At 38.0% G+C, this 26,016-nt stretch overlaps 1 protein-coding gene across 2 annotated transcripts; it reads right to left on the bottom strand.

Moving 5' to 3' along the window:
• Positions 1-1,543: 1,543 nt before the first annotated feature.
• tut4 (terminal uridylyl transferase 4) lies at positions 1,544-25,906 on the bottom strand. Of its 2 annotated transcripts, none has more exons than XR_008639822.2 (30): positions 25,700-25,906; positions 23,837-24,314; positions 23,626-23,762; positions 20,256-20,372; positions 19,961-20,138; positions 18,527-18,615; positions 18,373-18,424; positions 17,885-17,954; positions 16,110-16,236; positions 15,909-16,028; positions 15,638-15,823; positions 15,359-15,533; positions 13,967-14,472; positions 13,449-13,599; positions 13,070-13,156; positions 12,851-12,954; positions 11,424-11,481; positions 11,233-11,336; positions 11,063-11,152; positions 10,654-10,767; positions 10,284-10,361; positions 9,689-9,866; positions 9,359-9,406; positions 9,180-9,268; positions 6,000-6,115; positions 5,692-5,849; positions 5,412-5,515; positions 4,742-4,879; positions 3,332-3,484; positions 1,544-2,078 (listed from the first exon to the last, which is right to left on the bottom strand). XR_008639822.2 is itself a non-coding variant. In XM_055189332.2 (30 exons), the coding sequence occupies exons 2-30, from the start codon at positions 24,249-24,251 to the stop codon at positions 1,996-1,998; spliced, it is 4,428 nt and encodes a 1,475-aa protein (XP_055045307.2). In that variant the 5' UTR covers positions 24,252-24,314; positions 25,700-25,906; the 3' UTR covers positions 1,544-1,995. The 2 variants fall into 2 exon arrangements, 1 of the variants encoding a protein (XP_055045307.2); XM_055189332.2 differs by having other exon boundaries at positions 4,339-4,879.
• Between the last annotated feature and the right edge of the window lie 110 nt (positions 25,907-26,016).

The raw sequence follows: 26,016 nt of genomic DNA, 5'->3' as shown, positions 1-26,016 counted from the left end.
AAGTCCGGTTTCACATACGCGAACTGCGCCTTTGCGGCACTAACGGCATTTCGCGTGATGTTAGCAGGACTATTACACATTACATGTGATTACAAATGTGATGATGTGATTGGTTACGTGTGTGTAACATAGCAAACCAAGGCGATTTTAAACCGATGTCTTGATGTCTTTGGAAAACTTAAATATTATAAAAAAACTCCACAATGGTGTTGTTGAATGAGGAATTTGGATGATTTGACTTAAAGGAAATAAATACATCCCTTTCTTTTTTCAATGTGTGCACTTTTAATCTTTGTACGGGCGTTTCTTGAATGTGTCAGCATTTAGCTTAGCCTCACTCATTCCTATGGCTCCAAACAACAGTTTTATTTTGTGCCACCATACTTACTCGTGTAACTACTATGTAACAGTCTTTAAATTGGGAAAACATTGAAGTGTTTGGTGGCTTCTAAATTCATCCCTCTTTGGATCCTAAGGAATGAATGGGGCTAGGCTAAATGCTAAAGCACTCACAACGCGCTGTACAAAGATTAAGTGCACGCATTGAAAAAAGATAGGGTTGTATTAATTTGTCTAAGTTGAGGTAAGAACATAGTAAAATATTGAAAAACTGTAGTGTGTTCCTTTAAAGCATATAGCATAAAGATATATTAAAGGAATAGTCTACTCATTTTCAATATTAAAATATGTTATTACCTTAACTAAGAATTGTTGATACATCCCTGTATCATCTGTGTGCGTGCACGTAAGCGCTGGAGCGCGCTGCGACGCTTCGATAGCATTTAGCTTAGCCCCATTCATTCAATTGTACCATTTAGAGATAAAGTTAGAAGTGACCAAACACATCAACGTTTTTTCTATTTAAGACGAGTAGTTATACGAGCAAGTTTGGTGGTACAAAATAAAACGTAGCACTTTTCTAAGCGGATTTAAAAGAGGAACTATATTTTATGGCGTAATAGCACTTTTGGGAGTACTTCGACTCGCCTGAAAAGTCCGCTCCCCTTCTCCCTCTCATAATGGGAGAGGGAGGGTGTTACTGCGCCGAGTCGAAGTACTCCCATAAGTGCTATTACGCCATACAATATAGTTCCTCTTTTAAATCCGCTTAGAAAAGCGCTACGTTTTATTTTGTACCACCAAACTTGCTCGTATAACTACTCGTCTTAAATAGGAAAAACCTTGATGTGTTTGGTCACTTCTAACTTTATCTCTGAGTGGTACCATTGAATGAATGGGGCTAAGCTAAATTATATCGAAGCGTGGCAGCGCGCTCCAGAACTTACGTGCACGCACACAGATGATAGAGGGATGTATCAACTGTTCTTAGTTAAGGTAATAACATATTTTAATATTGAAAATGAGTAGACTATTCCTTGAACAACATAAACTTGATTTTCACCACAGTGGGACTTTAAGAATCTGAATGACGTTTAGGTCATTAAGCCCACGCTAAAATTGACTATATAATTATTATTATGATTAAACCAAAGTTTGCAAACCGACACACGAGTTCACAAAATAACACACACACACAAGTATGTTGGTTTGCTTTTTCTTTATTTTTTTGGTCTTTTCTTGATTTTTTTCTGCTCTTTTTTTTACTGTTTTCTTGGTTTGCTATAGGGAAGATTTTTGGCACTACATAATTTTCTCATTGGGCGTTATGTTTTTCCTACCTAAAGCCTTTGTCCTTATGCAAGCAAAATAGGAATACAGCTAATAAAAATAAAGCCAATACGTTTTAAATCCTTATTTTACACATAAAATAAAAACACTTTTTTGGACCCCTCCAAAAATAGGGGCATTAAAATATTTGACATTTTGCATCACAAATTAATGTGATGATAAACACAGAAACAAAGGGAAATAAAACATAAAAACTGTACAAAAATGATAAAATACATTTTAAAAATTCTCAAAACCAAATGATGCAAAGTTAGTCTTTTCTTCTATAAGGACCATGGGCATTGGTTTAAAAAGTAAAGTGTCACTTCATTTCTTCTGTTTAATGTAGTTCAGATTGCCGTGCCGGCCGTGTTGAATAAGTGGATAATGTTGATTTGCCACCACTGAACCTAAGAGAGGGAGAAAATAGGGCAAAAATATTGTTCATTTCCCAATGCACATGTAGCAGTATTAAAGTTAAAAGCAGTAATAAAGGTATACTGTGGATTAATATCTATGCCCAACGGTCAAGATTCACAGGCAATAAATCTCATCTTTTGTGTTATTGTTAATCAACTATGTTGAAACAACCCAGCATTTGGGTTAAAACAACCCATTATTTGGGTCATTTTAACCCAGCAATGTGTTCTGTCCAATAGTGACTCAACCCTGGGTTAAAAACAACCCAGCATGTTTTAGAGTGTAAATAAACGTAATTTAATTACATTTTTAATGAAAATTTTAATAGCACTTTTTACAATGTTGCATAGGACTGTCACAATGATTAAATTATCGTTGCATCGCGATTGTTTGACCTCATTGCAATGATCTCAGATCACCGCGATGATTGCACATCTCTCTAAAAAACACAAGGGGGAGCTGCAGTGCCTGTATAAACGAGAACGTTTTAGATTACTTTTAAATACGTGTTATGTGTATTTATATTTACTGCCAGATAAACCTTGCAAAAGATTTAATTTAAGTAATCACAACAATCCGTGAAAATTATTTCATAAACAAAAAAATGTATGAGAATTAAATGTCAAAGCAATAAAACAGGCAATTAATCATCATAACCGTCACAATTTATTAAACAATTAACCGCCAGCTAAATTTTAGAACCGTGAAAAGAGCTTTACATGACAAAAAAAAAACTGAAAATGGAAAACCGATTACAGAATAGAAGATGCCAGGAATTATTGATGATGGGACGTTGATTTATTTAAAAAATAACCCAAAATGGTAATATGGCATAAAGCGAAGCGTGTGTGCATTATTTTCAAATAATTCATAGGACCGGAGTCAATTATTCTGCTTATAACACGGTTACCACAGACATTGCTCTGGTGCTTATTTTAAGACATTTGACAGGTCAAGTGTGCGTTTATATATCGGACATTTTTCAACACTAATAAAGCATTCAACAGCCCTGTGGTATAAATATGGTACGATTGCCAGAAACAGTTTTTGATTTAATCAACAATTTATGATTTGCTGAAACTATAGGACATATAATAAATTAATATATGACAGATGACAACTATCAAACTAAACCAGACATGAATTATAATAAAAGCTATATTACCACAAATACTGTCAAAATGCAAGAAGCAGTAAGAAGCAGACTTAAGTATCAATCTCTTGCCCGTCATTGTGGACGTACCTTGTGAGATGAAGGATTTGTTGGGTGGCTGTATGTAGGGTGGCATACGGTAGGGCCCGTATGTTGGGGACAGCGAATATTGAGCACCGCTGCTGGGTTCCCAGGACCGAGAGCCTTGATTCACAGCCCCAAACTGAGTCGAGAAACTAGGATCTGAATAAACATAAGAACTTCAGTAAAGAATCATTAAAGTGTCAACACATCGCCATACTAACACCATAAGCTTTACATTTGTTGAAAAAATACTGTTATGTAATAAATATGACTGTCAAAAGATTAATCGCGATTAATTGCACACAAAACAAAAGTTTGTCCTTGCATAATATATGTGTGGGCGCTGTCATTAATTTGTATGTATAAATAAACACATATGCATGCATGCATGTAATAATAAGAATAATAGATTTTATTTATAAAGCGCTTTTCATTCCAAAGAATCTCGAAGTGCTACAATCAAAAATATATATACGAAGAAACATTAACATTATATATATATAATAAATAAAAAGAAAAATAAATAAAAATGTGTATGTGTGTATTTATATATACACGCACATAATAATTACACACACAAATATATTATGCAAACACAAACTTTTATTTTGTATGCGATTAATCGCGATTAATCTTTTGACAAGAAGAGTAACCGCTGACCCAACAGACTGTTAAAGAGAAAACCCTGTTGAAAGTGCTAGGGGTGATAAAGGTGATGTCACCCAGTGAACCAAACACACCCGTGAGACTTACCTGAGTTCACAAACATCACCTGCTCTCACACAACAACACATGCACACCAGACACAAGCACTGGACTTACTTCACTGACAAGTCACAAATCCTAAATAAGAGTCAGGTTATGAAATATCATCCATGCATTCTTACCATTTATATGACAGATAACAAACCCAAATATTTTTAGAACACACACACACAATAAAAAAGCAAACCTGTACACAAAACACACACACGCACGCACACACAGTGATTGTGAGAACCGCATCCGTGTACCTGTCTTATTTCCCACTGTGCCATTTGGATTGAGGTGGTGGTTGTGCCAGTGGTGCCCTCTATCTCTGCCCGGACCGCCCACCCCCCCGGCCACCCGACCCGATGAAGGCTGGGCAAAAATTATACTAGGGTCATTCAGGTTCATGGTGGCGGTGCTCACCGCCTGCCCGCCTGTTCCACTCCCACCCTGCACGGCAAACTTCAGGCCAGAAGGGGATGCGTGCTGGACAGGGTTGGAAGAGGCGGCAGAAGCCCCGGAGCCCTGAATAATAGGGCCGTGGACGGGCCAAGAGCCCGGGTTCAGGGGTGGCTGTTGGGGGTGGGATGGCAGCAGACCCAATGCAGAAAGCCCGGCACGGAACTGGCCCGGGTGGTGCGGATAACTGAATATGGGAAGTTGGACCTGCTGCGGCTGGGAAGGTTTAGGGTGTCCGGCAGAGGACGAGGAGGATGTGGAAGTCTTGCTGTTCTGGGGCGAGATGGATGCCTGGCTGAATGGAGATAGCTGAGGAGAGTATGGAGGAGTCTGACGGGTATCAGACTGAACAAAAAGACAGTCAAACAGATTACAGATGAGTTTACACTCCCTAAAGTATTACAAAAAATGCTGTGATCTTTGCTGGCCGATATATAAATATATATGCAATAAGTGTACCAGGTTAAAGTCTCATAAGCGAATGATTTAGAGCAGTGGTTAACAAACTGGGGGCCGCGAGATGGTGCCAGGGGGGCCCCAGTTTTATGACATTTTATGAAATACAATAATTTATCATAAACTCTGTGTAATTAAATCTAAAAAAATAAGGCTACTAAGCAAAAGCACTACTTTTTTGTGTAATTTAATGTGGGTTTTTTATTAAAATGTTTGAGTTTTATTAAAATGAGTTTTAGAACAGTTTTTGCCACACATTTTCTTTGGGGGGCCGCGAAGGAATGCACCATGCACAAGGGGGGCAGCACGCTGAAAAAGTTTGGGAACCACTGATTTAGAGCATAAAAATGATCTTACTCGGTCCATATGAGAGATATCAAGGTATTTCTTAAAACTATATCACAAAGGTTTTGTCACATACACATTCAGAGGGCTGTCTGTTCCGACCGACCCGATCCTGACCTGGTGCACCTTGAGGAATGGGGATGGATTGAGAGCTCGCCATGGCCCGGACCATGTGAGGTCCTGTACACAAATAAAACATCACAATCAAACTCCTGAAATAACCAAACACTCTTTCAAAAGCCTTTTCACTGGCTAAATAAATTGGAAGAGAATAATATGACAGAAAAACACTTTCATTTACACTTGCAGTGCAGTTAAAGTCAAGTCATAAATCTTGAAAGTTTGCGATTTTATACCTGGTCCAGGTGTTGTTCTCTGACGCAGGTGTTGTTTATATTCAGGACAGTCTCTCCTCACATGACCCATGTCACCACACTGAAAACAGCGTCGCTCTCTGGGCTCTCGGTCTTCCTCTCGACCGTCGTCATCTCTCTCGTTCTCCTTTTTCTTCATTCTGAAAATAAAATCACCTGCTGCTTAATTCATGTGTGGATGGAGTCCAATCCAGAAATGAGTTGATACACTTACAAAGTGATTTTGTGTTGTGCGCCTAACCACACCTAACTGGGGTACAATCATGCATACAAAGTTTTAATCACTTCACCTGCGCCTTTTCGGGCAATCCTTCATATAGTGACCGATTTTCCCACATATACGACAGCAGCGGTCATTAGGAGCCAATTCACCATCCGTCAAGACCTGTGAGTCGAAGAAGTACTCCTGAAAGAAAGAGAGACAGTATGAATGCTGTGTAAGACACCACTTCCTCTGAGATGATGAATAAAGGTTAGAAAAGTTGGGAGATTTGAAATATAAGATTGCAATTTACCAAAAAGCACCTTAGCAATAAATATACATATGGAAATTCATCCTATGATGCAAAGATGTCCACGCTAAAGATTCACACACAGCGTAAAGCCGCATGATAGACAGTATTACATTTCTGAAGTAAAGAAGTCGCATACATATAGACAAGACAAGGTCCCCATAATCAATTATGGATAAGAAAGTACAAATTTCTTTCTTGTATCATATTGAAAACATTTTTAAACATTAAAGGAACCTCAATTTTTGTTTGAACTTTTTCAACAAATAAACGTTTAAAGCTAGTTTCTCATCCAACCATACAACAACCATAGGGGTGCACCGAAATTTCAGTCGCCGAAAATTTCGGCCAAAAATTGCATTATCAGTTTCGGGCCGAAAAATCAGATCCGAGCTGCAAAGATTAAACATGTCTTGATGTGTAAACTTTAGAGAGAGTCGCGCTAATGTGTTTCATACTGTAATCCATTAAAGGGATACTTCACCGATTTAGCATTCAGCTTTGTATCTGTAGAAACCCAGCAGTATTACTGAATGACCATGTTTCCCTCCATCATTTCCCCCTGAGAGGAGAGATATCTGCATTTTGGTTCTGCAAAAAAGTCCTCCGATGATGCAAAAATCGTCATATTACATCATCGGAGGACTTTTTTGCAGAACCAAAATGCAGATATCTCTCCTCTCAGGGGGAAATGAGGGAGGGAAACATGGTCATTCAGTAATACTGCCGGGTTTCTACAGATACAAAGCTGAATGCTAAATTGGTGAAGTATCCCTTTAACATACATTTGGCGAATAAAGCAACGAAAAACAACGTAACTTTTTTATGTGGAGCAACTGTTGCGCTGTTTGGATTCAGTCTCCGTCTCTTTGTGTGTGTGCGTTTAAGTGCCCTCAATAGTGCACACACGAGAGAGATGCGTTTAAAAAAAAAACATAAAATCTCTCTGTTATTGACAGGGCACATATAAACAAAATTATCTCCACAGTATTCTTTTTCTAATAAAAACATTTGTTTATGTCTTAAGTAGGTTAATCTGACTGTTATGTATACATACACTTAAGTCTGTGTCATTAATGTTTATCAAACAACCCATGACAAAGAGACAAATAGCTCTAAAAATAATAATATATTTAATTTATTGTGTTATGATTCATTTAATTTAATTTCTGTACCTAATGCTAATTTCAGACCTTATTAATGTACAACTTTGTTCTTTTTTTATAAATGTTTGCAATTTCTTTATTGTTTATTAGATTTCTCCCACCTGCTTTTTGCTGATCCGAAAAATAATTTGATCTGTGACTCAAAAACTGTAATGTGATCCGAATTGTGAGTTTTTTGAACTGTCACACACCCCTAGTAAAGTTAGTACACAGTGCTAGCCAAAAATGCAATTGTACTAATAATTGGAATAATAATTTCTTTCGGTGTTTCGGCCTTGGTTTACTTTTTTCGGTTTCGGACAAGAATTTTCATTTCGGTGCATCCCTACATACAACAAGATGTTTATAAGAGCTCAGTAGTTCGTAACTTTATATTTGATTAACTGAAAGATCTAAAACATTTTCTAAAATAACTGAAAAATGATGGACATATGCATCTCGGACAGCTTGGGGGTGAGCAAATCATGGGTTTAATATCATGTTTGCGCAAACTATACCTTTAACTCATTCACCAACAGCCTTTAAAAAAAAAATTGCCCGCATTTTTTTGTGATTTTCAAAAAGGTTTCACAAAATGCCTTCCAGGAAAATTTTCTTTTATAAATATATAAACATTCAAATATATAAAATGAAAGAACAGACCCTCTGCTTTCAAACAATCAAAACGGAGGAAAAATGTTTCATCCCATCTTCATTTGTTCTCTTTTTATAACCTCCTAAATATGGGTAGGTTTCTTCAAAAATACAAAAGTAATAGCATTTTTGTTAAAGATCAGATTCAGAACGAATATCATAATATACACAGAGTTTACAATATTTAAAAATTAGTTTTTGCTTCAGTTTTTTATAAATTGGATAAGTTTACTGTAAAACCTGTCAGGAAGCGTCATTGGCAGGGAAAAAGTTAAGTTAGCTCACATGATTTTATGTTGGAGTGATTCAGAAAAGGCCACATGATTTCCAGTAAGGGAACATAGGGACCATCAATGCTCACTGGTTTTTGCGATCCATTGTGGGAATTTTTAGGGAACAAACAAACATTTCAGTGCACTTGAAGGACTTTGCGATTGAGAAAACCCTTAAAAATGGCCGCCACCCTGATTACTGAACAAGGGAGCTGATTGAGACACAACCTAAGTCTTTCAATGTATGTGCCATCTTAAGGAGATATTAACACATTTGGTTACTTCTAATGGGTACAACTGAAAAAACTTCATCTTTTTATTTTAAAGCCAGCTTCATCAGGAACAATGAATGTTGAATAACATTAAATGCCATTAGTAAGTTCATTAGTACTTGGTTTACAGAGGATGCTGCTATATATACTGTGTCATCGGCAGATACATGTATATTTTAGGGGTGTGAATCGACACTGGTCTCATGATTCTATTATATAATGTTGACTATGTCAACGACTCGATCCATTGCATCCTCAATTTTTAATATTACTCTCCCTTACATTTACCTGCTCCAGAGGTGCGCATTTCGTTGATAAGGCGGGTATCGCTTTAAGAAGTGTCGATTGAGTGCTTTACATCCTAAAGAACTTTCATCAGTGCTCCAAGTTTACTCTCATACCACACAGAGAGAGAGCGAGAGATGAGAACGGGAAAGATGCAAGCGGAGAGGTGTGGCGGGAGAGATGCGCATTTTAATAATCGATTATTCGTTTTTATACGTCGATGCAGTAATCGTTTACATTAACAAGAAAAAAAGGATTACATTCAACAGCTCTAGTATATTTGCAGAGTCCACTCCAGCGCCTAATCATTAATAAAATAAATTGACTTACAACTGATTCTATTCCAAGACCGGGGTAAAAAGACGGGGTGCCAAAACGCTTCCTGCCGTTGATGAAGGCCTTCATGATGAAGTTAGTCACTGTAAAGAACAGAAACCACACGTTCACCATCACTGCTGTGCGCAGAAGTCAAACACTGACAGGTGAAAATGTTAATGTTTACTACTCACTTTTGCGAGAGACACCAGCACCAAGGTTGTGGTTCAAGTCAAAGGGATCTGTTGAGAGAAAAGATATTGCTTAGCCTTATATTGTCTTATAACCAAATGGATCTTCCCAAAAAGCAATTCTTAAAATCTACACAACAAGCACAACACTGTGATGTGACAAAAACAGCCAAGCAAGCCATGCTAACGATACCCATCCATAAAGCTTTAATTTATTGTGAGTAAAGGACAACCAGTCATGTGACACACAAGAACCAATGAGATTTGAAGTTACTGACGTGCCCCCGTCTCTATTTTAGTGCTAATGCATGAGTTTTGGTTTCAATTTCAAACCTTCGATTGCGATGCATTTAGATGTCCACTGCTTCTCGAAGGTTGTGAGGCGCTTGTGCTGGCGGATGGAGATGACGTTCTCTTTAAAATCAAACTCCTCTGTGTAGAACCGCAGGAGGCCGAGCCAAAGTTCTCCAACTGTCTCCTTATTCTGACAGAGCTCAGGGAGACGCCGCTTCTGCACACACACACACAAGGTTAAAGTAGGTGAACTACTACATTATCTGATCACTGGTTATAGATTGAAACTATCAGAGCAGACCTTTATAAAACATTTCATGAGAAAATAAAATTTCACGATTTAAGATTTCCTGACATTTTGAAAGTAAATTCTGATGTGGACGTTACTAGAGATCCTCCTCAGTCCAACCTGAACCAAAATGCAAATAAACGCTTTATTCATTCAGAGCCACAGCTCGAGCTTGTGGTTTTTTCACGATGCTACTGCTCATCACTTTCTGTCTCTCTACACTATCCTCTCAAAAATAAAACAGGTGAAAATATAATCGAATCAGATTTTAGAATAAAGCTTTTATGACGTTACATCTATGGTCTGTGAGGTCATTAATACAGTCTCACATCAAATAAGACTCACCAGTTCATCCAGGTCATCGAAGAAGAAAGCGTTCCAGCCATCGACCATCCTCTCAGGAGCAGTGTTCCCATCGTAGATCTGCAAAATAAGCAACAGAAAATTTAACACCTGAACAAAACCCATCTATCTGCTTCATAAAACTATGCAGATGTGCAAGCAGGTGTGTGGACACCTCGTGTAGCACAGGTGTGTGCATGTACGTCTTGTAGCACAGGTGTGTGTGTGCGTGTACAGCGTCCTGTAGCATGTGTGTGTGTGTATAGGCAGATGTGTGTACCTCCGGTAGCACAGGTATGTGTGTACAATGTCTTGTAGCACAGGGGTGTGTGTGTGTGTGTGTGTGTGTGTGTGTGTATGCAGATGTGTGTACCTCTTGTAGCACAGGTATGACTGGTGGTTGTCTCTGCTGCAGGTAGTAAAGCACCATGAGGATGTACGCATATGAAGAGAGACTTCCTCTGGAGGCATCACCGATATCACAACGCTAGAAAAACAAAAACAGATTCAGTGCTACCAAAATACATGTTCAACTAGTCCATGTCAAACTTCCCTACCTCATTTTATTGCTTTTAATCATATACATAAAACAAATCTAATAACGTATGCTAGCAAAACATTACCACCTACAAAACAATTTAACATAAGCCAGAAATATCAGAAATACTTTTAGCAAAAATGTTTGATAAAAAAGCAGATCATACTCGATGCTTCGAGGCAAATGGCTGTCACACACATACTGTACATGCAGGACAACACCAAGAAGTGATTTCTAGTCTCACCTTTGCAAACACTTTCATAGTGTAGCCCAGATACTGCACACGAGGGTCTAAAGCCGCATATGTGGCCAGCATCCGTGTGTTGTGTTGGGCCTAATACACAAAATACAACATTACAAATGTGTCTTTTTGTATATACACGTGTGTATATTAGGAGTGTGTGTTTGTCTCACCAGTGTATTGTAGAGGCTGATATCTCCCTCCAGTCCACTCTGTCGATGTTCAAACTTCACTATAGGCACTTTAGCAGTTGTGATAGGCAAGATGTTTCTTAGACCTGATCCAAAAATAACAACATATAGAAATCAATCTGTGCTGAACAATCACCTGTGACTGACATCAGCTGATGAAAATCATTCAATACCTGTGTGTTTCTTCAAAACTTTGGCCAAACCCTCAATGATCTCCTTACAGTTTAGATTCTGTTGAGGGGAGACAGAAAGGTTTATATATTATATTTAAAACCTGAGAAAAAAAACTTTTTCACTAAAAGTGCATTACAAAGAACAGGCACTAATGTAAAATAGAAATATCAACAGCAAAATCAAAAAATCTGAGCATTACTTTTGGTTTAAATCATAAATTCAAGAGGAAAAAGGTTTGTGGTGCAAGTAATATGCAATTGGTTTATAAGGAAAGACATCACAGTAACAAACTGACATGAAGATGAAGAAATACCATCTTAATTCCTTTAACTGGCACCAATTCCTTTTAAGTGGGGGAGTGAAACTGTGACATGCTTCTTCAAATTAATATAACTCTGGCATAATCTTGCCTAATCTTGGTCTTGTTTAAGGAAGACAATTATTGTTTAATTTCACAATTTTTCACAGAAGTGTCTGGAGGTTAAAATATTAAATAAAAAATAAGAAATACAAATAATGCAATAACATATTAATTTCATAAAAAAAATTATAAACATGTAAATGTGTCAACAAAGTAATAATGTAAACATGAAGCCACAAGTCTCAAGTAGTTGTGATCCAAAGTAAAAAAAGAGATTTGTGTCACATTTTTAGTGGTTTTAACAACAACGGCCACTAGGTGTCAACAATTTGCTGCATACTCTTGTCACAAATGAATAAATTACTGTCACTGCATTATTATTCAGCTAAAAGGTTTTGAAATATGAAAACTACATTCTTAGACCTTTCCAATGATCGAAGATTTTTGATAGGACATAGTGTTATGAATAAATAATAATTAATATGTATTTCTATGGGGGGGTTACTTGTAACAAAAAACCTTGAAATATGAAAACTAAATTTTGAACGCTTTCCAGTAATATATAGTTTGTCATGATTTTTAGGTTTAGAGTATAAATATGTAAAAACAAATTTGGCCTACCTGTGGGCCTGTGACCTTATAGAAATTTACTCTCACTACGTTATAACTCTCCCAAAATGGTTATGAAATATGAAAACCACAATCTTTGACCTTTCCAACGATATATAGTTTGTCATGATTGGATAAGAATTCATATGCAAAACACTGAAGTAAACGTAGGCGTCCCGCTGGCGGGACGGTGACATTTTGCAGGATATAAATGTTTTGAGGCACACTCTCTTCATAAATGAATAAATTACTCTCCCTACATAATTTATTTTATAAGATACTGTTGAAATATATATTCTAGAGGCTTAGATCTTTCCAATGATACATATTATGTCGTGATAGATAAAAATTCACATGTAAAATATTGATGTGAAGTCTGGTGTCCCTTTCACAGGACGGTGCCAGTTAAGGTCTTAAGGGGGGCAAATGGGGTAAAAGCAGACCCAATTAAATTACCTCTGCTGTTTCATGACCCTCCAGCGTCATACAGATATCCAGGTCACTGTCACGAAACCCGAAGCCGTTTTTCGAAGAGCCAAATAGACAGAGCTGGGCCTTATCTGAGAAGAAATACAGTCTTACTATCCAACTCCATATTTGTTATTTCCTGAATCATTTTAATTTAAGAAATTTTATTTCAATGGAAGTTTGTGAAGTCTGTTTGTGCATTCACACCATTATACTCTTTTCTAATGAAGCGCTCCAGACTGGCCAGGATCTGTTCTCTCTTTTGTTGCTCCCCGTAAGACGGTGACAGCTCACCTATAAACACAATAACATAACATCAAACATCTGAATGCATATCTGGAAAATGCGCCAGGATTTATTTTCTTTTTTTTGCAGGAACCTAAAGTTTGCTTATTATCCATGATTTCTCTCCATAAATGTTTCGGCAATGTTACTAGAGCCCCTTTACGGGAGCGATACCAGAAACAATTACGGGACGTGTTTGCGTTCACACAAAAGGCACACTGGCAATTTTATGGTACTTTTTCGGGGATCAGTGTGCTGTGTGAATGAGGTTTGTGTGATGGATTTAATACTGAGCTCTTACGGTAACAAAACAGACAGAGGTCATCCAGGATGGCTCTGAAGCGCTCGCTCACAGGTGGCAGTGGCGTGAGCTCGATTTTCTTAAAGTCTTCAGGACACTCGTCCTTCAGGTGTCCGTCTCTCTTGCAGATGCTGCACACGACAGTCGGAGGCTGAAAATAAAGTTGACCATCAAATATTTACTATAGTAAAGAGATGACACAATGCATTACATCACAGAACTGTCCGATTCAATTTCAGTACTCAACTATGAAGCAGATTAAGTTTATTTTGATGCTAAAACTGGGATTTTATAACAACATTTTAGAATAAAGTTAGCCTTTGTCTTTCAAACAACACTGTGAGCATTTGCCTTATAGAAGGCAGATGATAAGAATCTTAAAAAATACATTATTTTAGCAACTTTCGAAAAAGTTCACGGCACAGATTTCATCTTTAAACCATGAGTGTTCTTGAGTCAAGAGGCCTTTATTTTTATTATAGAAGATCCTAAAACTATAATATTGGCACTAGAGTTACCTTTCCTCCTGTGAAGATCATCCTGTCAAAGATATAATGCATGTCTTCAGGGGCAACAATTTCCTGCTCAAGCTTCAGATGTTGCTCTTTCTCTACCTCCTCTTCATCACTGTACATCAGCAGGCCGTTCTGGGCAGAAAGGGACGTGACGGAGGACGAGAGCTCCTGAGAAACAGCTGGCGAGCCGGCGTCAGTCACCAGAAGCTTTGTGAAATCTGTTCTCAGATTCTCCTCTTCGTCCTCCTCATCATCATCACTGCTCTCTTCTTCCTCCCCGGTGTTCTTTCGCTCCTGGCTGTCGGATTCAGTCGTCCCATCGCGAGCCTGTCGGGGAGCTCTGGCGCGGCGTCTGGATTTCTTCCTCGGGAAGCTGCGGTTGTTCGTTCCGTTCCGGCTCTGAGGGCAGGCGAAGTACTTGTACGCCATGCGGAAACGCTCCTGTATGTACTCGAACACCATCTGACTGTTCAGACTGCGGGCCACGTTCCTCTTTAATGCAAACGGGTCTGGAAAAATCAAAGCACACATCTGTTCATGACTATTGAACAAAAACTCCATACTGACGTAGTGGTGGGCAAAGTTTAATCGCGATTAATCGCATCAAAAATAAAAGTTGATTTTTGCATAATATATGTGTGTGTGCTGTGTGTAATTATTATGTATATTTAAACACACATACATTCATATATACACTTCGGAAATTTTTTATTTATAAGTATTTTTTTACATTTATATATAATATAGAATATACAAAAATATAAATAAATATATATATATACGCACATGTAAATGTTTCTTTAATGCATAAATGTGTGTGTGTGTATTTATATATACATAATAATTACACACAGCACACACTTGTATATTATGCTAAAAATCACTTTTATTTTGTATGCGATTAATCGCGATTAATCTTTGCCCAGCATGTTTATCTGAAAATGAGCTGGAGTTGGACAGTAATGTACTTAAGGCGTGACTTAAAAAAGGGACAACAGTGTGAATTAGGGGTCTTCACGGGTCCACTTACAATCGAAAACCAGAGGTCAAACCCAAGCGGGTTCAGGTCTAAAGGTTTCAGGTGTGCTTCGGACACGTGTCGGATATAATATTAGCGGCATTGGGTCTCTGGTAATTTTAAAATGAATGCGTTTCTGTCGAACGGACCCGAGAAGACCCAAACTATCTCGCATGTGTGCATCAAGTCCTTTTCCTCTCGGGTCGGGTCTTTCTTTAAAAAAAAATATGTATGCACGTCGGCTTTGGGTAAAAAGTGATTCGGTCATTTAAATTCTGGCACATTTCTTTGGACCCGAAAAGACCTCTAGTGGGAATAACATCTGAATGACACTGAAGCTCGAAACATTTGCTCTGTCATTCCTCAACATCTCTTACCCTCGATGGCGAGTCTGCGGCGAGGCCAGCTCTTCAGTTCCCGTGGCAACAGCTCTTTCAGACGGATGCTGATGATGTGTTCCTCCAGCGCAAACTCCAGCGTGTAGAATCGCAGAAGCTCCAGCCACAGCTGACCCAGAGATAAACTTTCAGTTTTATCCAGCGTCAGACGAGCCTACACACAAACACACAACATAAAAACAAAGGCTGGAATTTGTAAGACAATTTGAATAAGGTTGTAAGACAATTTGAATAAGGATCAAGGCTCCGGATGTTCACCTTGCCCTTAGCGCACGCTCCCTTCTTTTCTATCTTCTCCTTGGAGTTCTTGGGTTCAGGTTTGCCTTTGCCCTCTCCGCGGCCTTCGCCTGCAGGAACGGGTCTGTGCTCCCAGCCCACAAAAAGAGACGATTCCATCCCGGTCAGGTGATATTCATCCACACGCTTTACATCGAAGCCCTCGATCTGATCAAACAAACACAACAATCCATCAATCATCAGCGGGAAACCATTTATTTAATGTGTTCACAGAAAAAGAATGAGTTCTCACCCAATTTCCCAGATAGACGGGTAGGATGGGCTTCTTTCGCTGTTGCAGGAAGAAGATGACCATCAGAGAGAGAGAGTATGATGGGATTCCACCTTCTGCCTGACAGTCAATGTGGCACAGCTACAAACAAACACACACTTATTAGACCTCAAACTAAATAATAAATAAATATATCTGCGTACACGTGTCAGTGAGTCATACATTGGCCCAATAGCGGAAAGCCAACACCAGTGGCACGAGTCTCGGCTCCAGTGTAGCCAAAGCTGCGAGGTGATTGGTGGTAAGGCATGCGACATCATTTCCTGCGCTCACTTTGCACATGAACCCACTGCAGAAACAAAGACAAAACATAAGGTCAGTTATGATAAAACACTTAAACATAGTGGGTCAAATTCATGAAACAGAACTAACAAACGTCTGCCGTAAATTTTCGGATTCATGAAAATGTTTGCATTTTCAAAATGTTATCTAGTACGAACAAAATGTACACCTGCTTTCCACCACATGAAATGGTGCGTAAAACATTCAAACGCTCTGTAATGTTTTAGACAAACTGATGAGACTGCATTTTGATGAACTATGTATCATAATGATATATCGTGAGTTCTTCGGCCGTCTTTATTCATTTTTTATTCTTTACCTTTGGGAAAAATGCAGAGCTAGTCCCTCTCCTTTTATACACAGCGTCCAATCACAGTAGAGGAAGGGTGCAACTTAACAATATTAAAAAGTTAATATTACTGGGTACTGCATTTTTATATGTAATAATATTCTTCCAAATAAGATACTAATAACAGTTAACATGTTGTGGATATTCCAAATCATAGTGACAAATGCGTCTCCGGAATAACTCTGTGCTTCCAAAGCGCTCTTAAGCGGCACCATGCTGATCATTTTCCAACCCAGTCTCATGTAGATGCGCATAAATAGCACAAAGCTTAGAAATCGTGCAATACATACGCCAAATTCCACTTTGGCGTGCATAAGACATGCCAGTCCCCCCCAATCACCCAAACGGCGCATCTTTTTCTGTCGTTTTATTTATTGGTTTATCAATTTTTTTCTGTTTTTTAAACCATTTTCGCTTGGGTTTAGGGTTAGATTTCAGATTTGCTTAAAGAGGTTATTTAATATACAGGTTTCTTCATGTTTTTGTCCATATTTAAGCCATGGTCGCTTGGAGTTGGGGTTAAAGTAAGGATGTCATTTTTATATAACAAAAAGTAGTTCTAACCCTAAACCCAAGCGAAAATGGTAAAAAATAGCAAAAAAATTGAGAAACCAATAAATACAACGACAAAAAAAGATGCGCCGTTTAAGTGATAAGGAAGGACTGGCGTATCATATGCACGCCAAAGTGGAATTTCGCGTATGTATTGCACGATTTTTACACCTCGTGCTATTTATACGCAACTCCATGAGACTGGGTTCTCATTTTCAGAACAGCACCAGTTATTACTTCATCTTGCCAAAAATGCTTTGGTGTACAAAGTTTAATTTATTAATTTATTGATAATAAATAAACGTCGCCTATTAGTCTCTTATGCATGTATGCAATATAATGTAGCCAAACCAGAGAATGTAGTCCAGAGTATTACAACATACCTAGATACGTATTTTGCATTTGCATTTATGCTAATTGTAAATGAGTGTGCAGGCACGCCGTGTTTACGAATGATTGGAATTCATTAACATACACACATTTCACTATCAAATCTTAAGGCTACGAAGTATTTGTGAATCAGGAGGAGACTTTCTGGAAAGGTCTGTTTACGTGCAAATCATCGAATGTTTCATGAATGAGACCCACTATGCGTACCAAGAACATTTGACCACCAAAGTACAGATCTCGTTTGTCTAGTGTGATCGTTTTGCACATCAGGGAGTGAGGAAGGGGTCAATTGCACTCGTGTAGCGGTTTGGTTCGGTTACTGTATAATATGAGTGTGCACCGTTATTGGAATTGTAAATATTACCTTGTGACATCTTTGCAAAAGACAACAGGGACTTTGGCATGAAAATCAGACTCCACTTCCACAAACTCATCTGGAAACACAAGTGAAACTAGTTAATCTGAGCTCTTGAAACTTTCAAGTCTTTTGGCGAGCTGGGTGATAATATCAACTCAAGCTTAACAGACAAATAAACATTTACAAATAATTAAATTCTTATTGATTTTAATAAACAAGAACTAATTAAAACATAAAAATCTTAATTATGTTAAACCTTAGGGCTCCAAAAAAACAAAAAAAATTTCACAGTATTTCTTTTTTAGTTACTAGTATTTCTTTAAAGAATTGCAAATGTAGCTAGATTTATTATCCATTCATAACAGACAAGTTTCCTCAGAAAGCCTTTACTAAATGTGGGGTTTGGACAAAACCGTCATGCAACTTCAGCACATACACATCGATTTATCAGGCTTAAACTTGAATGTTTTGTAGGTAAATGAAGACAAACCAACCGCTGTTCTTTAAGATCTCCAGCACCTGGATCAACACGTCAGGCTGAGTCATCTACAAACATAAACGTGGTTAATCTTTGATTTACGCACACTTAAACACGCGTCGACGTGAGGGACGTCACATTAGACATGTGAAATGCACATTCACACTCACAGTGGAGGGGTAAGACACATCGATGTTGATGTCACTCGTTTTGAAGGCGAATCGAGTGAGGCAGGAGCCATACAGGCGAAGAGAACATGCTGTAGAGATGAAAAGCAAGAGAGAGAAACAAAGATTAATTAAAGCAAAAACTGAAATTGATAATTTATGTGCACAAAAACTGTAAACAAATCCAAAAAAAAAAAAAAAAAAAATGGTTAAGCACTGGGGTTGCTCATTGCTGACCAATCCTACATTACAAAGTATTTGATTCTTTAAAAAAAAACATAGTTGAACAATAATAGTTTACTATGAAGTCCAAAAAGGCACATGGACACGATAAACGATAAACTCAAGGTCTTCAGAGCCAATGAGGAGGTCAGCAGCAACACAAAGGCTATAAATCTGTGAGCTAGTTTCTTAAAGATATATTCCCCCTTTAAAAAAAATCCTGATAATTGAATCACCCCATGTCATCCAAGATGTTTATGTTTTTCTTTGTTCAGTCGAGAAGAAATTAACTTTTAAACCACAACTTCTCGTCTTGCACTAGCCATGTGACCTTGCGTTTTACGTAATCATGTTGAAGATAACACGTTGCATATGTGAAATGCACACTTGCGGATCATTTTAAACAATAAAATGACACAATGACATTATCAGTATTATTCCACATACAACAACGTTAGAATGGTCCCCTTTCTCCACACTTGTAAACACTTAAGAGGTAGTTTCAGATATGTCATGCATGACCTTTCGATGTGATTACATAATACATAAGGTCACACGGCTAATGCAAGACAAGAAGTTGTGGTTTTAAAGTACGTATTTTCTTTTTCTTGGCAAAAATTACAAATCGTTTTACTAGATAAGACCCTTATGCTTCGATTGGGATCGTTTAGAGTCCTTTAAAGCTGCGTTGAAACTGCAAACTGTTGAGGTCACTAAAATCCAGTATATGGAGAAAAATCCTGGAATATTTTCCTTTAAAAAAACATAACTTTCGTCGCCAATGATGAGTTATCTTATCAATTAAAAGAATACATTTGAATAAAACAAACGCGTTTCTGGTGAGGTTTTAGGTTAATCTGTAATACTGTGATTATCAACTAGATGGCTTACCCAATTTATAAAAAAACTGAACAAATTTTTTTTTTACTAATTTTAAACTCTGTATGTTTTGATAATCGCTCTGAATCTGACTCTTAACAAAATTCCTTCACAAAAATGCAATTATTTCAACTTTTTGCTAAAAAAGTTTTTTTAAAGAAAAATACCCATATTTAAGAGTTTATAAGCAGAGAAAAAATATAAATAGGATGAAACGTTTTTTCCTCTGTTTTGTTTGTTTGTTTGAAAGCAGAGGGTCTGTTTTTCATTTGATATATTTGTATGTCTATATATTTTTAGAAGATTTTTTTCTGGAATGCATTGTTTTTGTCATACCAGTGAGCTGCTTTTGTATAATCTCCTCCATACGGATCACGACAGCACGCCTCTCCTGGAAATCTTCCTCGGAGATACCGTGCACCCTCGCCACCTCTTGCACTACGGAGTCTAGCGCCCTCAGCTGGTCAGGAGAGGGAAGAGGGAGCGAACGCAACTCATTTTCCTCCTGTTTCTCCTGTAAAGAAATGTATAAATAAACATTCTAACTAAATAAAAAAAAAATTTTACAATAAAAGTAACAAAGCAAGAATTTTAAAGCACAGAATTAAGTGTTGGGCTGAGGTTCTCTCACCATCATGTTCTTCTTGTGTCGTTTCTCTTTAATGTGCTTGTAAGCACTTTGGATGTTTTCCACGTGGACTGAACACAGTTTGCATAGATACTGGAAATTTGGGTACTCGGGAGATTGCTGTAGGGAACAGACAATGACACAGAAACCAATCAGAACACAGGAGATCACCTCGCACACGGATTACAGATGTGCAAATGGGCATCCATCGATGGCCCGTTGACAGGATTTCGTCTGTTTCTGAATAAATTAACGACCCGACATTTAAAACCAAATTACCCTGTGAGTGCGAACAGGAGGTCTGATTTACATTTCTACTCAAGTTACACCTAAAGGTCAAATAATAGCAGTCTACAATCAGTGTAAGCATCTAAATCAAATGCTAAAAAGAATAAGAACGCACGCATACAACAAAATGATTTGGAAATCTCAGACATTGAAGACCACTGTTGGAATAGCAAGGATTAGTTCACCCCAATATTATTAACATTTTATTATAAATCACTTATCCCCGTGTCACTCTGAACCACCAAGTCCTTCGATTGTCTTCAGAACACATCCCTAGACACTCTGTTGAAAACTTGGAGGATGGCGACTCACAGACTGCAGCTTGATCCCCACAATCCACCTCCCAGAAAAGAACGAAAGACATCGCCAAAAAGGTCCATGTGCCATCAGTAGTTTAATAATAATATTATGAAGCGACGAGAACACTTTGGTGCGCAAAAACAAAAACATGTCCATTCAACAACTTGCTCTCATCCCCGATCGCCCGGTCCGCGCCCAAGGGCAGACGACGGCACACGCCGCCGACATAGATGCCAACTTTTTTGTTTTTTTCCTTTTTTATTTAATTATGCATTATGCAAACATTGGTAACAATACTTAAACAGCCCATATAAATGCACGAATTACTTGCCAGCGTATTCTGTGTTTGTACGTCAGCAACTACGTCAGCAGCATGCAATGTAGTCTGCTCGTGAACATGCACTGAACGACCAAGAAGAAGAACAAATTGTTGAATAAAATCGTTGTTTTGTTTTGTTTTCTTTGCACACAAGTGTTCTCGTCACATCATAATATTATTATATAACTTTATAATAATAACTTTATTATAATAACTACTGATGGTGCAAGGACCTTTCTGGCGATTCATTTTCTTCTGGGAAATGGATTGTGAAAATCAAACTTCAGTCTATGGGAGTGTCACAATCCTCACAGTTTTCATCAAAAATATCTAAAAATGTGTTCTGAAGACAATCGAAAGACTTTGAATGACACAGGGGTAAATGATTTATGATAAAATTGTAATTTTGGGGTGAACTAACCCTTTAAGCCTTGTAGTTTAGTGTACAATATTTTAACACACAAACCCCTATAGTAACCATCTCTCAAGCAATGTAAAGTTTATTAAACTAATGCCTTGGAGTTAAAGGTGTACTGACAGAATATGTGGCATATAATGTGTGGCACATAAATTAAACTTATTTCAGGCAGGGTTCCCACACCTTAGTTAACTTCAAATTCATGGACCTTTCAAGGACTTCCCAGATCCAATAACCTCAAATTCAAGAACTAAATGTGGGGACACATTTCAAGTGAGAGCAAGGTTACATCGTGTTCCCTTTTAAGATACATTGGTACAGTTCCCTTTTGAGGGAACTCGCACTGCGTCACTGCGTTGAAATTTTAGGGACACCTCCAAGGGTAAGTGCGTCTGAATGTGTTTATTAAACTCAACCAATGGTGAGGCTTAACGACAAAGACAGGGTGACACGGGAGCCAGGAAGTATATCGCTATCTGAAATATTGCCAAAGACAACGTTACAAGGATGCATGAAGTATGGCGAGGGAGACGCAGCATCTCGTTCCCTTCTCAGGGAACAACAGTCATATACGTAACCAGAGACGCTTTCTTGTGTCAAACACAAATATGCAAAAAAGCATTTAGGTATGAATCAACATTCGCATATAGAAGATATACGCATTTAAAGTGAACAGTTTAGCACGTGTCTAGAATTTTATGATATTATTTTATGATTTTTTTCCAGAAAACTTTTTGCATAAAATTGATTCAAGCACTTTATATGACCTGCATCTATGTATGTATATTTTCAAAAACTTCCCAGGGCCTTGAATTTTTCCCCAGATTCACAAACTTTCAAGGATTTCAAGGACTCGTGGGAACCCTGTTCAGAGAGTAAAAAGGCAAAATCATGCATAGCCTAATGTGCTTGAAGTGAAAACAAACCAAGCCAATTAAAACATTTGAAAACAGAAATACCAATCTTGCATTTTGTCAAAGCATGCAAGAGTTGGTTGGATTTAACTTAAGTTTTAAGAAAGTGACTTTTGTTACTATGCTTAAGAGCCATTTTAACTACTAGGGTGATTCTCACGAAACCATTGAAACAGCACGGCACTAATGATTTTAGCTTTAAAATGTGTAATATAGTAACATTAAAAAGCATCAGAATTAACACAATACTGTGTTCTACCTTGCACAATGTGTGATTTCAACATAAGAATTTATAATTGTAAATTTTATCTCATTTTCTGCTGAAATTCTCATTACCGCAATGTGTCCGGCTGTGTTTGAACATGAGTTTTGTTGTAATTTAATCAAATTAACACAAAAATATAAAAAAAAATAATAAATGGATGTTTTGCTAGACTACTTTAGATGACAGAAAAAATATTTACTGAATATTCATGTATAATAATAATGAAGAAAAATTAGGAAAATTATGTATCCATGCCTGATGTTCTCATCCTCCGCAACACTTTTTGAGAACAGTTTAACCACACATACAGAATTTTAATAAAGTTTGATTTTGAGTGACCAAGCACATGGACCAGTTACTTCAAGATGGCTACCAGGTAAGATCATTTTTTCACAGTTAATTTGAAATATTGTCTTGTCAGAATGCTTACACGACATTTTGATTATCATTACCGCAACAGATGCTTATTAAAGGTTAATTTAATTAATAGAAGCATAATACTTTGATTTTAAATGCATGTGCAGAATCTCCAAATTATGTTCTTTCAGGTTTGTCATGTCATTTTGAAAATATGTCAGTGTTGATGTTTTCTGACTGTTGCGGTAATGAGATATTTTAGGACTAATTTTTTTAATTATGTTACAAAAAGTGTTAAATGATAAGTAAAAGTTTTTAAATTAATCTTCCCATTTACTCCAGACTTTGTTTTTCAATGTCTGGTGGGAAAAAAAGTAAATTTAAGCAATTTTTACATTTTCATGCTTGACATTTTTAAAACCAAGTTTTCGTGAGAATCACCCACTAAGTTGGTGTGTTCTCTGTTATTTTACCTTAATTTTTCTAGTTATTCTGTGGTACATGTATCTTACCTTGAGGAGTCTGTGAATGTAGTCTCTCTGAAGTCTGTCCTCAGCCTGTTTGAGTCCCAGTTGCTGGTCAGAGGTCAGGTTTCCCACCTCTGTGACCTCTGCTATGGTCTCACCCCTTTGTCTACCTGCCTCCACACCTGAGATTTAAAGAAACAGACTGAATAAAATCCTTAAAGCACAAACAGAAAGTACATAATCTTTATTTTCTCACCATGCATCTTGTCTTTAGCCATGACAACGTTCTTCTGTGATGAGTTCTCCTCTGGTGTGCTGGGCAGTGGTGTTGCTCCCATATCTTTCCTCTGTCCACCGTTTCGTCCTGGAGTTTTGTTCTCCTGGGCTTGCTGACGGGCGTCGCTCTGTTGGGTCTTCCCCTTCCCCCTCTCTCCAGAGTTGGTTCTGCCCGTCAGTCTGCGGGCTTTGCCCCTCCCCTGTTCCTGAGGGCCACCACTGTTGGTCCTGCCACTGTTATGGCCGCCCAGGAACTCCTCTTTCACTCGGAGGACAGCGTCTTTACTTTGGCGTGGGGATTTTGCGCTGTCCTTTTGGGATTTTGATGAAGACGCACCACCCCTGTTGGACCGGGATGGTTTGACCACCTTAATGGGACTCTTGGGGTCCTCCATAGCACTCCGCTTCTCACCAGACGAAACTGAAGATAAGCCCAAAGGGCTCAGGGTTGAAGATTTCTGGAAAGGACATGGGACAGAATCAGGACATCCACAAATGTTTGACTATGAATTAAATTTTAAAGCCAGATGCGCACTGTATGACTTTAAATAGTCCTTTATGATTATTGCGTGTCAGGCGGTGCAATCTCAGCAGTAAGCCACGTCAGGATCTTAGTAGATATGACAATAAAGACTTGGTAAAAATGGACACACCCAAAAAGACTCGCCCACAGTTTTATGTCAAAGGTTAGTGACGTCTCACTGCAGGATTGTGTCTAAAAAATTTTCCAAGTAAAAATTTATTTGAAATAACCAATGATTGGCTGTTAGCGATCCTGTCAAACTAGTGATCAAAGATGTTAGAATTTTTTAGGATCTGCAAATTGTGTCTTTGCCAAATCAAGCCCAAAATTGTACAGCGTTACAACTTAATTTGAGAAGAAAACATTAAATGATTGAACATTTTGGGTATGTTTAGAATAGCATAACACATACTGCCTAATTAAAAAAAAAACAAGCCCATCAATGTCACATGACCTCACCACGTGGTTAGTGAGTGACACTTACATTTTATACAAGGTTGTATATTATAGATAAAAATAAAGGAAGATTACAGCTGATAAGACTTTCGATTCATCAATCACAATGAAAAGGTGGAGTCAATATGAACACAATGCATTGTGGGACACCGTATTTAATGACAGCACAGTGCTGATGTCATGTCTGACATATACAGCAGATATTTTGTACGTACAGAAAACATACTTTGTGTAAGTTTAAGCAGTACTTTAGTGTCACAGTAACACTACATCAGTAATTATTATTTAACTTTAACACAACAATGAATATTTACTTCTCAAAGACATATTATTTAACTAGGCATTACAAAACTTTGCAAGCGGACACACCTGAATAACAATATTCAAAAAACACTAAAGGTGAACATTAGTTTTGAACAGATGAGTTTTGGTTTCAGATGCACAAATGTGCTTCCGTTCATCTAATGCCAGCTGCAAGTTTAAAGACCTGTAGGCCCAAACAAAAACAAAACTACAGGACTAGACAAATGAATCAAGACATGAATAAGTACACAGTCTGTGTGAACTTGATTCACTAACCAGAATGATTTAGCATGTTTTCGACTTCCTGTTATCAGACTATAAACAATCCCCTCACGTAACATTGCAATTGATAATGCATCGCTAGAATAAAAAACATCTCTTTTCACCTGGACGTCAAACAAATTTGCGTGAGTTATTTACGCTTACATCCTACTAACATTTCACAAAATCGGATTTTGTAAACATTTCCTATACACTATTTAAAACGGCTTAGCTCGCGCGACGGGCTACAAACGCCTCGCGCACCTCTTTCTCTCGTGTTTATTGACTTTTCTTTCCTACCTCAATTCTCAAATGTGCGATAAATCAGCAGCACATGCTTAACGCGAGCATACGGAGGTGTGTCGGTGAGCGCTGTCGCTTCAGCGGCGCGTTAAACGCCGTGAATCCCGGCGCTGAGGTTGTTGTTGTTTTCGGCCCTGCTCAAGATCGCGAGCACGCGCGCCATGTTAACTTGGCTGCGCGCAAGGAATTGTGGGCCGCGGCGTGCGTCACTGCGGCAGGGAGCCGCAGAGAAAACGAAACCGCAAACAGAGGCCGATTTTCAATCCGAAGGCTGCATCCTCCAGAGGTCGCATTTCCACTAGTAGTGGTATCTG

The sequence above is a fragment of the Misgurnus anguillicaudatus genome, chromosome 13 (genome assembly GCF_027580225.2).
Source record: "Misgurnus anguillicaudatus chromosome 13, ASM2758022v2, whole genome shotgun sequence".
Taxonomy (NCBI): Eukaryota; Metazoa; Chordata; class Actinopteri; order Cypriniformes; family Cobitidae; genus Misgurnus; species Misgurnus anguillicaudatus.
This window is presented reverse-complemented; position numbering and strand designations above follow the sequence as displayed.

Bases quoted from the DNA above. Each gene is read 5' to 3' on its own strand.
- tut4 (XM_055189332.2), bottom strand. From the start codon at position 24,251: ATGGAGGACCCCAAGAGTCCCATTAAGGTGGTCAAACCATCCCGGTCC. The intron at 16,237-17,884 runs GTAATATTTACA...TTGTTTCTGCAG, and splicing joins TTTTGCAAAGATGTCACAAG to TGGGTTCATGTGCAAAGTGA. The intron at 15,824-15,908 runs GTGAGAACTCAT...TTGTTTGATCAG, and splicing joins CCGTCTATCTGGGAAATTGG to ATCGAGGGCTTCGATGTAAA.